At 50.7% G+C, this 16,747-nt stretch overlaps 2 protein-coding genes and 1 long non-coding RNA gene across 5 annotated transcripts in view; 2 read left to right on the top strand and 1 right to left on the bottom strand.

The window, feature by feature from the left end:
• Positions 1-5,047, top strand: part of PGD (phosphogluconate dehydrogenase) — a 22,663-nt gene extending 17,616 nt beyond the window's left edge. Inside the window, exon 13 of the mRNA XM_064589945.1 lies at positions 3,066-5,047. Within this exon, the coding sequence (XP_064446015.1) occupies positions 3,066-3,110 (45 nt within the window). The 3' untranslated portion in view covers positions 3,111-5,047. The remainder of the gene's footprint in view (positions 1-3,065) is intronic.
• Positions 2,075-6,983, bottom strand: LOC135364229 (uncharacterized). Its single transcript, XR_010411118.1, has 3 exons — positions 6,827-6,983; positions 3,908-4,171; positions 2,075-2,897 (listed from the first exon to the last, which is right to left on the bottom strand). It is a non-coding gene; the product is annotated as an uncharacterized LOC135364229 (long non-coding RNA).
• CENPS (centromere protein S) lies at positions 6,686-16,747 on the top strand. 3 transcript variants are annotated; one of them, XM_064589946.1, is made up of 6 exons: positions 6,686-6,832; positions 9,740-9,863; positions 10,540-10,573; positions 13,969-14,070; positions 14,748-14,814; positions 16,489-16,733. In XM_064589946.1, exons 1-6 carry the CDS (start codon positions 6,776-6,778, stop codon positions 16,630-16,632), a joined length of 528 nt encoding a protein of 175 aa, XP_064446016.1. In that variant the 5' UTR covers positions 6,686-6,775; the 3' UTR covers positions 16,633-16,733. The 3 variants fall into 3 exon arrangements, with proteins under 3 accessions (XP_064446016.1, XP_054369122.1, XP_064446017.1); XM_064589947.1 differs by lacking the exon at positions 6,686-6,832 and adding an exon at positions 7,069-7,615 and having other exon boundaries at positions 16,489-16,747; XM_054513147.2 differs by lacking the exon at positions 13,969-14,070 and having other exon boundaries at positions 16,489-16,744.

Here is a 16,747-nt window from a genome sequence, read left to right as displayed (position 1 = left end):
ACGGGGCCTGTTCACTTCATCTTAGTCGAGAACCAAGGTCCCGCTAGCACACTTGCTGATAGTGTTATATGGCCCGGCGCCAGTGTAATTGTTTTATTCCAGCAGCTTAACCCCAGAAGATTTCTCTGGAATGCTTTACAGAGTCTTGAGAGTATCCTAGAATAGAGCAAAGGACTTCCTTGTTTTGACAGCTGGTGTGTAATCTGACCCCTGACCTCTTTCCAAAAAGTGCAGGGGCTCACAGAGCTGACATGGGAGGCGATCCTTTTCGTTAAATGTTCAGCTTTTGAAGCTCTCAGCGTGGATGTAAGTACTTAGCTAGACACGGCTCTGTCAGCCCTCCCCGCCGCCCCCATCAAATCTAAGAGGTGCTGAGTCACTGCTCCTGACAGGGTTCTTTTTTTTTTTCTTTTAAAGATTTTATTTATTTGTCAGAGAGCGTGCGTGCACACACAAACGGGGGGAGCGGCAGAGGGAGAAGCAGGCTCCCCGCTGAGCAGGGAGCCCGATGCAGGACTCGATCCCGGGACTCCAGGATCATGACCTGAGCCGAAGGCAGTCGCCCAACCAACTGAGCCACCCAGGCGCCCCGACAGGGTTCTTTAAGGGATGGGAACCCCTCGATGCAGCTTTTCTCGCAGGTGATCTCTGACTACTTGCTCTGAGGCAGACAGGTGCTCCTAGGATGGAGAACGAGTTCCTTCAAAGAGAAACACTTGTGAGGGGTGGGAGGCTAAGTGCCAAAAGCACATAAAGCTGGACTGTCCAGAAGTGTCTGAAATCCTACTGATCACGTGCAATAGAACTTAAGCCCCTGCTCACCATCCAGAAGCTATGAAGCTTCAGATCCAGGCCCTTCCACCTACTAGCTGTAGGACTTTCGGCAAATTATTCACTATCCCTGCTCTCAGTTTTCTCATTTGTAAGATGGGATAACAGTACCTGTCTCCTCAAGGCTATTTTGAGGATTCGTGGAGTAAGAATAGGCCAGTGCCTGGCACGTCATAAGCACCTCTATGTGGCATTATTACCACTTCGGGCTGCACCTGTCCTGAAGCAGTGGGATTTCTGAGAGTTCGAAACCAGATTTATGTCTCAGCACCCAGCGGGAAGTTCACTCTGCAAACCAGTCCTCAGAAGGTTCCTGGTGGGGCTCCTCTGTGTGCCCCACGGCGGGGCGTGTAGGTTAAGACAGGCATCTTCCAGAAGGCCAGTGGAGGCCGGTGGAGCTTCTCAAACTGTATACAACCCCCCCCCACCCCCGGGGATGGGTCTTGAGAAAAAGGGCAGATTTGGATTCAGCAGGACAGAGGTGTGGTCCCACGCTGTGCATTTCTAACGAGCTCCCAGTCGCTGCCACGTTGGCCCCTGGACCAGAGAGAAGGGCTGGAGCGTGCACCCGGACTCTGCTGGCTGGCATCGAGGTCCTCCGCCCTGCCATTTCTTCATCTGTGAAGCGGGGTTAAAAACGTCTTCCCCAGGTTATTGGGACAGTAACAGATTATGTATCAAGTACTTGGCCCAGTACCTGGCACACAGTGAGGGCACAATGAAAGGAAGTTGTTTTAAAGAACGTAACAGTCCTTTGCCTAGCTCCTTGGTGGGGAGACTATTTTTACTAGATAGGCATTCCTGCTTTTTGAATTTTACATCCCGTGACTGACTTGAAGAACAGCTCAGTAAAAACTGTTAGCTCCAGTAAGGGCAGCTCAGCTTCCTGGCTAGGAGCCTGGGCCCCAAGCTCAGCCCCGCCACGAACTCACCGTTGCTCCGCTCGTTACTGACCCTCTGTGCCCATGTACTTTCTCATCTGCACGGAAGGGGCGGTGAGACTCCCTCACAGAGCTGCTGGGGGAAATCAGTACCTGCCACACAGTGACTGCTACGCAGGGTCTGCCATCTCTTACCCGGCTCCTGTGGAAGTTGAGCTGCTCAACAGTCCTGAAGGTGATGGAGGTGACCACACAGGGGTTCTGCCCCCAGCCAAGTCTGCCCCCTTCAACCTGACTGTGCAGGGACAACCTGCTGGCTATTCCAGGAAGGGGCCTCTCTGGGCAGGAATCCTATTAATGACTTTAGCCACAACTTCTGCTTTATTTTGGACACAGAGAGGTTGGTTATAAAGACCGATGGATCAGGCAAGGGAGCAGACAGGATTTCTCAGCAAGGAGACTTTAGGCAGGGGATTGACAATGTTACACATTCATTGAGGCAGATGTGGAGCCCATCCTTTTAGGAGAGGCAGAGAGGCCTTCCGGATACGTGAACTATGCTTAGCACGTATGTTAGTATATATATGTTCACTGTCTAGTAATCCTGTATGCTGTTTTAATAAACCACCCTGAACACAGGTAATAACCATTATTATTATCCTAATTCTGTGGGTTAGGAATTGGAAGGGCACAGGGGGCACAGCTTGTCTTTGCTGCACGGTATCTGGGCCTCAGCGAAATGACTTGAGAGCTCAGGGCCACTCAATGGCTGGGGTCACTCGGAGATGTCTGTCCTCTTCATTCATCTGGCGGTCGATGCTGGCTGCTGGCTGGGACCTCAGCTAGGGCTGAGAAAGGTACATGTGGCCTCGCCATGTGGCCTTGGGCTGCCGCACGGCATGGCAGCCTTCGGCTGGGCTAACTGCTTACCCGGGGCTCGGCTCCGCAGGTGAGTGTTCCAGCTAACAAAGCAGACACGGCCTTGCCTTTTAAGACCTAGCCATGGATGCCACACAGCATTAGCCACATCCTACCAGTTACAAGCGAGTCATAAGCACCCCAAATTCAACGGGTGGAGGATGAGACTGTACCTCTTGATGGCAGAGTGGCGAGGTTCTAGAGGGGCATGTGCATCAGGAGATACTGGTTCGACTTTTCGAGCCAGTATCTGTCACATATGCTTCCCTGGAAAAAGACAGTTTGTTAAATGGAGAAGTCAGGACCTCTGGCCCTAATTGGGAGTTTTCCTGAGGGACTCACACCATATAAACGGCACGTACAGGAATATAGTAATAATTGTGCACCAGGCATTGTTTTAAGTGAACTCTTTTAATACGACACCCTCTGAAGCAGGTACCGTCCTTATCCCCAGTTTACAAACGAGGCACAAGGATGTGAAGGAACTTGTCTGAGGTCACACAGCCCTGAAACACTGCGGCCGGAACCACGGCAACCTGGCGCCCGAGCCCGTGCCCTCAACCACCGCGCCACCTTCCTGCTCCGAGTGCACAGCTCACTCCACCCGGCCACGGCCGCTCACCGTGCACCCACCACGTGCCAAGCTCACCCCTCCACCCGGCCACGGCCCGCTCACCGTGCACCCACCACGTGCCAAGCTCACCCCTCCACCCGGCCACGGCCCGCTCACCGTGCACCTACCACGTGCCAAGCTCACCCCTCCACCCGGCCACGGCCGCTCACCGTGCACCCACCACGTGCCAAGCTCACCCCTCCACCCGGCCACAGCTGCTCACCATGCACCTACCACGTGCCAAGCTCACTCCACCCGGCCACGGCCCGCTCACCGTGCACCGACCACGTGCCAAGCGCCGTGCGGGCGACCATGCGTCAGCGTCCGCGGGAGAGCAGATGGAAAGTCCTGACCTCAGGCGCTCACCGAATCCACATGACAACCAAAGGAGATTGATTTTTTGGAATCAGCATTTTATGGGGTAATTTGAGAGGAAATAAAAGATGACTGTTATTGAATTAAGTATTCATGGAACCCTATTTAATGCAGCTGAAAAGGATCCAGGAAGGCCGCAGATGTCCCTGCCTTTCTTACAGCGAGGGCTCGGGCTCAGAAGCCAGGCTGCTCTGGGCTCCACCACTTCCTAGCACGTTAACCTCGGGCAAAGTTCTCTCACCTCTGTGACCCTGTTCCCTCACTTATCAAACGGGATCCCAGTACCTACCTGTGAGGGCTCCGAGAACCGCCCAGGAGCTGGCAAGCCCTGGGGAAGGGTTCGATCACCGCCGTAGGGCTGGCCTTGTTGCACAACGTGGCACAAGGCTGACATCTAGTGGCCACTTATCGTGGCTGGTTCCTTACTGGGCAAAATCGCTCCATCCAAATAGACCCATTTTCTGTGACGTGACACCTCAGCTCTGGACCTTCCTCTATCAGACTCTGAAATGCGTGCATATTCCACAGACCACTAGAAGAACGTTCTTTTGCCCTGGGAAGCAATTTATACATATATATGTGTATATATATATATATATGAGGGAGGGAGAGAGAGAATCCCAAGCAGACTCCACACACAGCGCGGAGCCCAACTCGGGTCTCAATCTCATGATCCTGAGATCACGACCTGAGCCAAAATCAAGAGTCGGACGCCTAACTGACTGAGCCACCCAGGCGTCCTGGGAAGCAGCTGCTTTAAAATGAGGTAACATGCAAGGTACAAAGCACAAAAACTGCCCAGGAGAAAACCATGACTATTTTTTGAGCACTTAGGTGCAATCTCGGCCTCACAACCACTGTCTATGTTGGTACTAGGGTCCCCACTTAATAAATGCAGAAACTGGGGCTTGGAGAGGTCCTGCGGCTCGCCCTGGGTCACAAAGCTTGTGATGGGGCTAGGCTCCGAACCTGAGGTCTGGGCCTAGGGCTGGAGCTCCCCACCTGCTCTCCGCCCATTCCACACCCCCTGGTCCCCTTCTTTCCTGCTGGAGACCGGAGAGTGGCAGCATGGGGAGCAGGGCGGCTACTGACGGGCAGAACTGGGCCTGCTAAGGCAGAGGCTGCAGATCAGGGACATCCCGTGAGAGGCCTGCCCTGCATGGCATTGGGGACCATCCCAGGAGACTGGACACTGGGATTCTCTCAGGGAGCAATGGGGAGAGGAGGCCAGAGGCACATGTTATCTCGGATGCAATGGAAATTGATCAGAAGGCCGATTCCTCCAAAAAGAGGTTCTCTGGGTCTCAGCCATCGGCACGCTTGTGGGGTTTGGGGCACTTCTGTGGAAGAGGAAGATCAAGAGTGGCTTATGGGAAAGACAAACATACTTGTTAAGAAATGCAGAATACAGGAATATATAAAGCGAAAATTTGAGTGTCTTTATCTGCCTTCTCCTCAGCTCACGGCTCAGAAGTTAACTGTATTTGTCATGTATCCTTCCAGCTTTCTATTCCTTTCAAATATCCCACTTCTCCATATAGATGCATATGCTCTTTTTTAAAAACAAAAATAAGGTTATTCGGTTCATACCGGTCTGCAAGTTTTCTTTCCCTTAATGTCCTCATTCTATAAACTGGCAGTTAAAATATGTTAGAGCTTTGTGTTTCTAAGAACCCTTTGTAGATTATTTTGAAGAACAAAATCTCCAGGTTAGGCATATAATCACCCCTGTAACTTTGTATGTCACATCTCTGCCTCCTCAGCCTCCACCACTTAGGATTCAGCAGGGATGTGGACCTGCATGACGAGTCACAGGAAATCCTTGTGGGATTCTGCCCCGGCAATTTCTCCCCCCCACCCCCCCATCCCTGACTTTTTCCACAGAGGTGGTAAGGGGGGAGGCTGCCTGTGTGTTCTCTCAATTGAGCACAAATAAATACACACCGAGCACCCTTCTTTTCTTCCTTAGTTTCATATTTGTCAGGAAAGGCTGATGATTTTCACGTGCCCTGGGAAGGGGTTCGAAATACCCCCAGGAACCCTCAACGCTCACCTCCATATGTAGTAAAAAATGAACACAACCTTAAGCCTTAAGGGTGAGGAGGTCCAAGGAGAGTGTTTTCTCCCTGATGACTGCAGCGAGACTTTAGAAAATATATAACCAAGTCAAAATCCTTTAAAAAAACTGGGGGCCCTGAGGCGCCAGGCTGGCTCCCTTGGGAGAGCATGGACTCTTGATTTCGGGGCAGGTCATGATCTCAGGCTCTGTGGTGGTTCCGAGTCTGCTTTCTCCCTCTCCCTCTGCCCATGCACACACACTCTCTCTCTCTTTAAAATATATAAATAAAGGGGCGCCTGGGTGGCTCAGTCCTTAAGCGTCTGCCTTCGGCTCAGGTCACGTTCCCAGGGTCCTGGGATCGAGCCCCGCATCGGGCTCCCTGCTCAGTGGGAAGCCTGCTTCTCCCTCTCCCACTGCCCCTGCTTATGTTCCCTCTCTCGCTGTCTCCCTGTCAAATGAATGAATGAATGAATGAATAAATCAATAAATCTTTTTTAAAAAATAAAATATATAAATAAATAACATCTTTTTAAAAATGTTAAAAAAAGTTGGGGGCCCTGGAGCGCCTGGCTGGCTCAGCTGGAAGAGCATGCATCTCTGGGTGCGTGGGTTCGAGCCCCGTGTTGGGCAGAGCTGCTGAGTGACCGAGCCCGGGCTCTGTCACCTACTCACTGACTCTGCGCTGCTCACTGGGACAGTCATCCAGCATTTGCCTGCGGTCTGACGCCCTAACACTAGCTGGTGGCACAGTTACGGACACTGGGTGGATTCTGCAAGGCCCGCGGAGGTTAGAGCCACACGGAATTCACAGCGAACGGTGCCGCCCGACAACGCTGTACCCGCACACGCGCCTTCCTTCCGAGGGCTCCCGTAAAGCCACGGGGCCGCGCCGGGGCTGGGGCCGCCGGGTCCCGCCGCCGGACGGCGAAGGACCGTTCCCGGAGCGGCCGCCAGAGGGCGCGCGCGGCGGCGTGGGGCTTCGCGCTCTGTCCCCCCGCGCGGCCCGTCGCCCGGAGCGGCGGCGCGAAATCCGACGGGCTCCTCCCGGCCGCCACCTCCCTCTGCCCTCGCGCGCCTGCCCGGGTTGGCCCTGCTGTGATGGAGGAGGAGGAGGAAGGGAGTGGGGAGGAGCAGCAGCGATTCTCCTACCGACAGGTACAGGAAAGTCGGGTCCCTGTCGGGCTGGGGGAGGACGGCGTGGAGCTTCTGGAGCCGGAAAGGCCCCGAGGCCTCCGCCGGGCGCTCCTCGGGCCGCGTCCCCCGGGGCGGAGGGCGCGCTCCGGCCGCCTGCGCCTGCGCCAGCTGGGCTGCCGCGGGGCGTGCTGGGAGGCGGTCTCCAGGGTAACGCGGGTCGGCGTGGGACGGGGGGGGGCCCTTTCTGGCTGCGGCAGCCGCGGTCTCCCTTCTCAGGGCTGTGGTGAGAATGGGGTGTGCGCCCGGGAAGGGGGTCCAGGCACGGCACTTAGCGCGGGGCCCGGCCTGCGAGCCCGATACCCGGCGGCTCCTTCCCGCGTGGGTCCCGGCCCCGGCTCCGCAGCCCCAGCGGCGCGCGGTCTGCCCCAGCCCAGCTTCCCCGCACGCAGAGTCCGGGTAGTAAGAACCTCCGGCCAGGGCGGCTGCGGGAGCATCGGCAGCAAGCACACGGGCAGAGTCGTGAGAGCGAACGAAGCAAGAACCAGGGCGGCCACCTCAGAGAGGGTGGACTGAAGAGCCGCAGTGAGCTCAGTGCCCGGGAGTGCCCTCCTGCCCGTGTTCCGTTCCAGAGGCTGTTAACCCACCGCCCGCCTTTCTTTGGGGAAGCGCAAGGTTTCAGGAAAAGTTGCAAGAATAGTGCGCTCAACAGCCATTTGCTCCTCGCCTGGATTCACCAGTTGTTAACACTTGGCTGTATTTACTCCTTTGCTCTTTTTTTCTTAATCATTTGAGATTTAATTGCAGGTACCTTGACACCTTCCCTTTAAGTTTTAGTACTTTCTTTTCTTTTTTTTTTTTTAAGATTTTATTTATTTATTTGAGACAGAGAGAATGAGAGAGAGAGAGCACATGAGAGGGGGGAGGGTCAGAGGGAGAAGCAGACTCCCCGCTGAGCAGGGAGCCCGATGTGGGGCTTGATCCCAGGACCCTGGGATCATGACTCGAGCCAAAGGCAGTTGGCTAACCAACTGAGCCACCCAGGCGCCCAGATGAGGACTTCTTTTTTTTTTTTAAGATTTTATTTATTTATTTGAGAGAGAGAATGAAAGAGAGCGAGCACAAGATGGGGGAGGGTCAGAGGGAGAAGCCGACCCCCCGCTGAGCAGGGAGCCCGATGCGGGACTTGATCCAGGGACTCCAGGATCATGACCTGAGCCGAAGGCAGTCGCTTAACCGACTGAGCCACCCAGGCGCCCAAGTTTTAGTACTTTCGCATGCCTCTCCCAACAAGGGTATTTTCGTACATAATAATTTCAAGTATCACACTCAGGAAGTTTAATATTGGTAAAACCCTATTATCTGACGTTCAGTCCATACGCACATTGCCCCAGTTGTCCCAAAGCTGTTTCTTCTTCTGGTCTTTTTTTCTTTCATCCAGGATCCAGTCAAGGGGCATAACTTGCATTTAGTAATCCTGTCTCTGATCTTCCCTGGAACAGTTCTGCACCCTCTGTTTTTCCTGGCATTGATGGTTTTGAAGAGTCCACAGATGGCAAAGGTGTGGTGGGGAGATAAACCCTGAGAGCCAAGGCTGTTCTTTTCCTTTTTGCATTCTCAGCCCCTAGTGCAGAGCCTGGCTCCCAGTGGACAGTCCATACTTACCGAAGAAATGAGTAAGGCTGCAAAGGTGGGCTGAGAAATTGGTGAGCAGGTTGAGGATCCCGCCACCCATTCATCCAGCTGTTCTTGGTGCTGAGTGGACAGTAGTGAACAAAACTGACAGGGTCCTGCCCTTGAAGAATTTGGATCTAGGGATTGAGGCTCGAAGTGCAGTGTTGTCTGCAACATTATAGAAGGCACACGCACTTGGCCCCGTCCAGGAGGCGTGCAGAGGAGGAGGGATAAAAAAACTCTGGAATGTTCAGAAGGCTCCCTGTCCTGTTCCTCTAATGACACCCCCATGCGTACCTAAAAAAGATGACCCAGGGGGCTCTTTATCCCTCGCAGGGTGATGGTCCCTTTGTCTCCTCCTACCATAGGCCTGAACTTACCTAGTTGTTTGACATCTGAAACTAAGAAAGGTCGTTGCCCTTGCTTATCTGCCCGGCCTCTACCCTGGGGTCCTGGACCTGTGTTTCTGCAGTTCCTCTTCATTCTGTTTCAGCTGTGAACACTTGCTGTTTGGGGTTCAGCTGTCCCCCTGTCCAATTCAGTTCTGTCTCCAGCATAGAGAAGGAGCACACCCAGGGGCACAATAAGTTTGTTGACAGGAGACTGAGATTTTAGCTTGGCTTTGTTTTGCTTCTTTGCTCCTCTGCATGGGAAAGCTATGTTCTTCAGTATCTAAAAGGGTTGCTAAGGAACAGTGAGGGTCCTGGTGAGGTGGGCTAGCAAGCCAACAAATCAAAGGAGGGTCAGACGTGTCCTCACAGACCTTTCCCAGCATGGTCCTGAGCGTTTGTCCTTTGTAACATGCAGGCCTGGGGCTGGCAGAGACTTGCTGCGGAGGGATGGGATCCTTTTGCATTTCACTAGAGTAACCCCTGTCTGGTTTTTCATTGTTCCCTAAGCACCTAGCATATGCCTTTACTCAGTAGGAACGGGTACACATTTGTGGAATATCTGAGTAAAGTTATGCAGATACTTTGCAAGTGCAAGTCTGACTTTTCTCCCCGCTGACCTGCCATTGTAATTCCTTATCTTTACTTGACCTAAATCATAACCATTAACAAGGAAGTAATGTTTCTCCAAGTCACACTCCAGAGGGCCTCATTAATTTATTAGTACACTTGAAAAGTCTTCAGCCATTATGGAAAGTGCTGAAGGAATTAGGCTGAGCAGACCCCTCTCCTTGGTCTTAATTTTCGAAGGTGTGGAAAGCTCTTATTTGCAACTTCACCCATGAAGTATTTTGACTTTTTGCTGCAGAGGCTGAAAGCGGCTGTCCACTACACTGTTGGTTGTCTGTGTGAGGAAGTTGCATCGGACAGAGGGATGCCGTTCAGCAAACAAACCATTGCAGCGGTCTCGGAGCTGACCTTCCGGCAGTGCGGTACGAAGCCAGGGCCTTCCTCCCTGTGGATAGAAATCCCCCAAGTTGCTTTTGTCTGGGAGAAATGTGTGGCCGGGTGCTGTGGCTTGTCAGACGGAGAACATTACCGTCGGGTGCTATTCACGAAACATTTCTTTTCTTGGCTGTAAGATTCAGGGGTTTTATGGAAACATCTACTTCTAGTACCTCATGAACCTCTTTATTTTATTCTGTTTTAAACTGCCTGGAACATTAGGCATTACATTTTTATCTCATTGCTTTATAACGTTTTTATATCGCCCATGCCGTGGTTTATATGACAGCTGAGCTTGGACATTGGTATCTGCTTGACGTCCGAGGAAATTAATGTCCTCTCAAGCCCTAACTTGGGGCAAAATTTAACATTTAGAGTTAGTTTCATGGAAGAAGAAGTGTGGCCACAATTACCACAATTATGACAAGGAGGTCATAACAAATAAATCACACAGCCTAGGCTAAAGGCTCACAAAACAAACAAAAAAACCAAAAGCAGCTAAAGGCTCCTGTCCAGGGATGGGGCGGCCCGAAGCGCATCCACCCAGCATGGAAAGGGCTTCTTGTATTCATCACTGTATTGTGGGAACTGAGGTCGCACTTCCCCTCCTTCTGAAATAAGATTGACATGAGGATAGCTAAAGCATGTCTTTTTCTCTTTCAGAAACTTTTGCCAAAGACCTTGAAATGTTTGCAAGGTGGGTAAAGAGCTTGCGTATCTGATGCTGTGTGTGTTGACATCCTATTCATACTCTCCATCTGGTGGTGTATTTCAGGAGAGCTTTAGTCTTTTTTTTGGGTGTGTGTGGATTTATTGGAGGCTTCTCTCTCATCATGGTTCTGCAAGAATAGAACATCTGCTTTAATCACGTCCATTCAGACTTGATTTGGCTTTTTTTTTTTTTTTTAAATATCTTCTGAGTACTTCTTGTCAAAGAAGCAGAGTTGTTCAGTTCCTGGTTAAAAAGGTATGAAGAACAGCTCGAGGGCTGTGAACATGCAGGGCGTGCGTGTTCCGCAGGGCGGTGTGGGGCGCACCCACACTGGGTGCCTGGCGGTGACTGCGGGTGGGTGTCGGGGCAGTGACAGCGCGCAGGGCCCGGCGCCCACCGACACTCAGCCTCAGGTCCACAGCGTCTGTCACCCGAGAGACACACACTCCTTGAAAAGTGGGTGACTTGCTTTCAGCGGGGAAGCTTGAGCTTTTACAGGTGATTTATGCTCATCTCTTCAATTAGTACCTCAGGTAATTGAAAACAATCGCAACGAATTGCTTTTATGAAGCAGTTTGATGACTGAGGCCGGAAAGGGCTAAAGCTTTCCAATTTGCTCGCACTGCTGATTCGGTGCCAGTCTCTCCCACACCCCGAGCTTTTCACCTTGCTCCTTTTAGCTCTCTGTTGCTCGGGTGAGTATTTTGAATGAATTAAAGCAGTAGGTTCTCAAAGGGCAGACTCTAAATCTTTCACATCCCTGTGTTTGTGAATTCCTAAAAACTGCTTAGCATCGCCAGCTTGGCCAAAAGGGATAAGATAATATTATGGGATACTAATAGCTCCTGTGGCTTATTCGTTGTTAATTCAGGTGGGGGCTCCTTACATGGCGCCCACTATCTCCCCCGAAGCCCCGCGTCTCTTGCGAAATACATTTATCACCCCTCTTGCCACGTCTTTCCTTCTTTCGGGAAATACAACTTCTTTTTATTACAAAGGGCGGCACAAAATGTAAATATGTAAGCACATGATTATTTGATTTGAACATAAAGTTTATCAACATCGAGCCAGGTTTCTCCATCTCAGCACTGTTGGCGTTTTGGACCGGCTCATTCTGGGTTGTGGTGGGGACTGTCCTGCGCATTGTAGGGCGTTTCTGAGCCTCTCTGGCCTCTGCCTGGTTAGATGCCAGCAGTAAGCCCCCAGTCATGACTTTTCCTGCCATTTCTGTGTTAGCTGTGGGAAAAGACAACGAACGTTTTTAGATGCCTCTGTAAAAATACTGGGAATAAGAACGAAATTGGAGATATTTAGCATTGTAATACATTGCGCTTTCAGGTACTCTGTGTTTTATGATTACGTTAAGAGGTTGATTTTCTTTTTCTTTTTTCTTTTTTAAAGATTTTTATTTATTTGATAGAGAGAGACACAGCAAGAGGGAACACAAGCAGCGGGAGTGGGAGAGGGAGAAGCAGGCTTCCCGCGGAGCAGGGAGCCCGATGCGGGGCTCGATCCCAGGACCCTGGGATCATGACCTGAGCCGAAGGCAGACGCTTAATGACTGAGTCACCGAGGCGCCCCGAGGTTGATTTTCTTTTGCTGGGTACTTGGTGGGTGGGGGGAGAGTCATGTGTCACTTAGAGTGTAAGTGCCCGGGGAAGGGTCTGTGTAAAGGCTGTCTCGCTGCTGTTGTCTAAGTGAGAGGCAGAGGCTTACTGATGAAGCAATGTCTCCCCTTTCTTGTGTCCAGGGGTGTCCTCCAGTGCTCTTCACGCCCCCTCCCCCCCCCCCCCCGCCGTGAACCCTGAGCCAACACAAGTACGGATTTTCTTTGGAGACTCATCCTTTGTCTAATTTCACACTGATCTTCAAAATACTTCAGTTTGCTGTCATATAAAAAAAAAAATCCTGTTTTAAAGTTTATCTCGGGGTGGGGGTGAGGGGGCTCCTGGGTGGCTCAGTCGGTTAAGCATCTGCCTTCGGCTCAGGTCCTGATCCTGGGGTCCTGGGATGGAATGCCACATCGTGCTCCCTTCTCAGCAGAGGGAGTCTGCTTCTCCCTCTCCCTCTGCCCCTCCTCCCTGCTCGTGCTCGCTCTCTCTTTCTCTCTCAAATAAATAAATAAAATCTTAAAAAAAAAAAAAACTTATCACGGAATAAAATTGATATTCCCAGAAGGTCAGCTTTGTTTATCCTGTGGCTTTGTGTTTTCCCCGAGGCCACCGTCTTCTAGAACTGTGAGTCCTACAAGGAGTCTGAAGGACTGTTTCAGGCCAGCTGTATATTAAATGGTCTTTGTCAGCTGGCTGGGAACCTAACTGGTATTTGTAACATTGTTTCTATGAGAAAATGGGTTTAAATTTGAAATAATTCACCTGTAAACTTTGGAAAATCATCTCCCAATTTAAGTTGCAAATTTCCTTTACTTAGCTTTGAAATCTCTAGTCACCTGATACCGTTAACATGTTAAAGATGTCACATTTTGAAGAAGATAGATATTAGACAGTGAATAGGTTCTAGGAACATTTTGGGAATCGTCTTTAAAACCTGTGTTGCTAAACGTGTTAAATGAAAAACTGCTTTGTAATTTTCCCTTGGGTAATTTTCTGGAGTCAGAAGTTGGGGCGACTGCCTTTGGCTCAGTTCATGGTCCCAGGGTCCTGGGATTGAGCCCCGCGTCGGGCTCCCTGCTCGGCGGGAAGCCTGCTTCTCCCTCTCCCACTCCCCCTGCTTGTGTTCCCTCTCTCGCTGTCTCTATGTCAAATAAATAAATAAATAAATAAATAATCTAATGCAAAAAAAAAAAAAAAAAAGGTTTGATTCAGGAGAGTCTCTGATGTGCGGCGGCCGGCGTCGGATATGCCCGCCCCTCCGTTTAGGGAAGGGGCATTAAAACGTGCAGAGGTAGCACATACCAAGCTGAGCAGTGGCGAGGCTTGGCTTTGCTGTTTCCGGAACACTTCCTCGTGAACAGATCGACTAACCTTACTCTGTAAACAGCTCACTATGCTGCTTCCTTCTGCTTGTTCTTTTGTGGCACTTTGCGAAGAATGTGAAAACCGGCCGAGCGGCCCGATCGTGTGGCTGAGGGCCACGCTGTGTGCATGGTGCCAAACTGCCTCCCCCCCGGTACACCTGTGGCCGGGCTGCCTACCTTGTGACTGCACCGATGTCCCCTTCTGACTGTCCCCTTTCTCTCCCAGTCCTTGCGGATGGCCGATTAGAAGTCGCCTCCTGAAATGGTTACTGTCAGCGCAGGCAGATGCTGTCATTCGTGAGGAGATGACACACGCCATCTGCACATTTAGTGGGAGGTGAAGGTTTAATTCGGCCAAATTATGGAGTGTAATTTCTGTGTGATTTTCTTGTTAATGGAACAGATATCCGGTGAGGACTGTGTGTTGGCCACTCTACTTGTTATTAAGGATACAAAGATGCCTACTTACGCCTGTGCGTAAGGTTTCTACTTATTTTTGGAGGAGGTGAGAAATGGCAAGAAATGGTGTAATTAGAGCAATAAATTACTGACTATAGCTTATTATCTGAAATTACCTTTTAAAGCAAAGATAAGAGGATTGGAATGAGAATTTGAGTCCCAAGTTGTGAGCAAGACATAGACTCCAGTTTAAAAGATGTTCTTTGTTCTAGCTCGGCTGTGCTGAGGGAGTACATTACCTCCTTGTTGGGAAGTGGGGCGTAGGGGGACATCTGCCTGAGCTGCTTCCTGTCATGTAGCCCTTGGGATCTTGGGATCTTTGTTTTTCTACTTCACATCTGTTTAAGCAGAGGCGATCTTCGTGCTGTTTGATAGTGTGCTGTTTTCTCTTTTCACTAAAGGTGCATGCACACGTGCTGCGTGCGCTTTCTGTGGTGTTTGCTGTGACCACTGTGCCCAAGCAAGTCCCCGCTCAGGCACCCGTGGCCTCGGGCGGAGGTGGACAGATGGGCTGTTGCTTTCCTTGGTCTCTTTATTTAATTAGTATCTTGGCGAAGTCACTTCACTCATTTTTACGTCATTGCTGCTTAATGAATTTAATCTAAAAAGATGGGCTACTTAGAGAGCCTTGCTAGTTTGGAGTCTGACCATGAACTTTTGGGTTTCATCAAAACTTGAAGTGATACTAAACATTTTGGTGAATTGTTCCTGCCCTTTCTACAGACACGCGAAAAGAAGCACAATTAACACCGAAGATGTGAAGCTCTTAGCCAGGAGGAGTAATTCACTGGTGAGAGATGAATTTCTTTCCTCACTCCCCTTTCCCATCAGAATACATTATTCCCAATTAATCACTTGCAGCCATGAAGCGATTCCCCAGGGCACCTTGCATTAAGAACGAGAGACGGTTGAACCATTCAGACCTGCCCGCAATTTATAGTCTCTCTTTCATCATGATGGATCTCGCTAAGCCAATTTGAAATTTTCTAATCAGCACTGTCTGGATTTCATAATTTGCCTTTTCCGTAACATCTCAAAACTTCGGTCCTGTGTTCCATTTACAGCGTGCTGTCAGAGACAGGCCACGGGCTAGCGCGTGGGGAGACTTGTGTTTCGGTGTGCACAGGGATGGAGGGAGTGTCTGCACGGGCGGGATGGGCAGAGAAGCAAGCCTGTTTTCTATCTTTCCAAAGAAATCTAGACGTCATCTTGACCAGCCCTCATTTTACAGGTGATGCTGTGATCGTCCCTGGCTAGTGGCCGTGACCAAGGGCAGACCCAGGGCGTCTGAGGTTTTCTGACCTTGTCTAATCCTAGCAGTGAGAACGCTTTTCGTTCCCTGTCATGTGAGCTCCACCAGGGTGGACCTTTGTCTCTTCTCTGTTCCATCTGCTGTGCCTAGAATAGGGCCTGGCATACAGCAGGTGCTCAATAAGTAGTTGCTAAATGAGTTTGTATAGCAGTTGACAGTTTACAGGGCGCTTTTATAGTTATTATTTTACATATGTTATTTAAAACCTCACAGCCACCCTCTGAGGGTTTTTCATAACCCCATTTATTAGCCCGATTTTACAGGGGAGGCCCCTGGAGTTCAGGAACCTCGCAGAGCTGAACGTGGAGCTCTTGGATGGATCACTGAACCCAAACCATCGAGCCCGGAATCTGGCGCCGCTTCCACTGGGCTCCCCCCCCCCGCCCCGCCCCGCTCTTCTGATCCCTCTCTCCAAAGTTGAAGTCAAGGCTAAGGATGTGATTCCTAAGGAAAACAGCTAAGGTGGCTGGCGGTGCTGTGCATCCGTGGGAAGACACTTCCCTCTCTCCATCCGTTCTGTGCAGGTCATGGCTGGCAGCTGGCCGGCTTCGGTGAGCCCTTTCTTCCTTTGGCAAAGGAACGGGCAGTGCCAGTCATCTTAGAATGTTAGCTGGGAAGTTCTCTGTTTATTGCACATTTGTTTACTTCCAAATACTGTTTTTATTTGGGGCTCTCAATTTCTTTTCATGACAGAGTTGCGGCTGAATTTACGCGTTCGATAAAATGCTGCCCGACGGCAGGGACCTGCATTATTTACCCTGTATTCCTGGGACCTGGTGCATAGTAGCTGCTCTGTGACGTCAGTTGGATACATTTAGGGGGGTGTTGATTGTACTGCTGCTTGGTAGAGTATCTTTAGGCCTGGCGTGCCTTCTGCACGCTCCACATTTTAACTCTTGACTACTCAAGGAGCTCCTGCCTGTTGGGTAGGAGTGTGGGCAGCATTCGGTTGATTTCTGGAGTTGATTGCTTTTTCCAGGAAAAATTGGAAGTTCTGTTTCACTCTGAGGAATGTAACCCAGGCTTTCCCACCCAAATTCTTAGGGCGGGAGTGGTTAGGAGGGGTAGATTCTCCTCTGCTCCCCCAGGTTTATAGAGTGGCTTCACAACCAGATAAAATTGTAATTCTTTAAATTTTTTTTTTTTTGATAGCTAAAATACATCACAGAGAAAACCGAAGAGCTCGCTCAGTTTAACACAGAACAAAAAGCAAAGAAGAAGAAGAAGCTAGAGGATGACAACACAAAATCAGTGGTGCCGGCAGAGGCTGCAGCTGCCAAAAAGGACGGTTCTTGACTCTGTCGCCACTGGCTAACTCTGTCCCTTCAGCGGGGGGGGGGGCGGGGGGCAGGGGCTGCCACAAAGGGATTTTCGAAGGGATCAGTCGAGATTAAAATAAAAAGGCTAAGAG

This window comes from Mirounga angustirostris, unplaced genomic scaffold (genome assembly GCF_029215605.1).
Source record: "Mirounga angustirostris isolate CCGP_5_RB_7025 unplaced genomic scaffold, mMirAng1.0.hap1 SCAF_4, whole genome shotgun sequence".
Taxonomy (NCBI): Eukaryota; Metazoa; Chordata; class Mammalia; order Carnivora; family Phocidae; genus Mirounga; species Mirounga angustirostris.
Note: the sequence above shows the minus strand (reverse complement) of the source record. Positions and strands in the feature narration are given on the sequence as shown.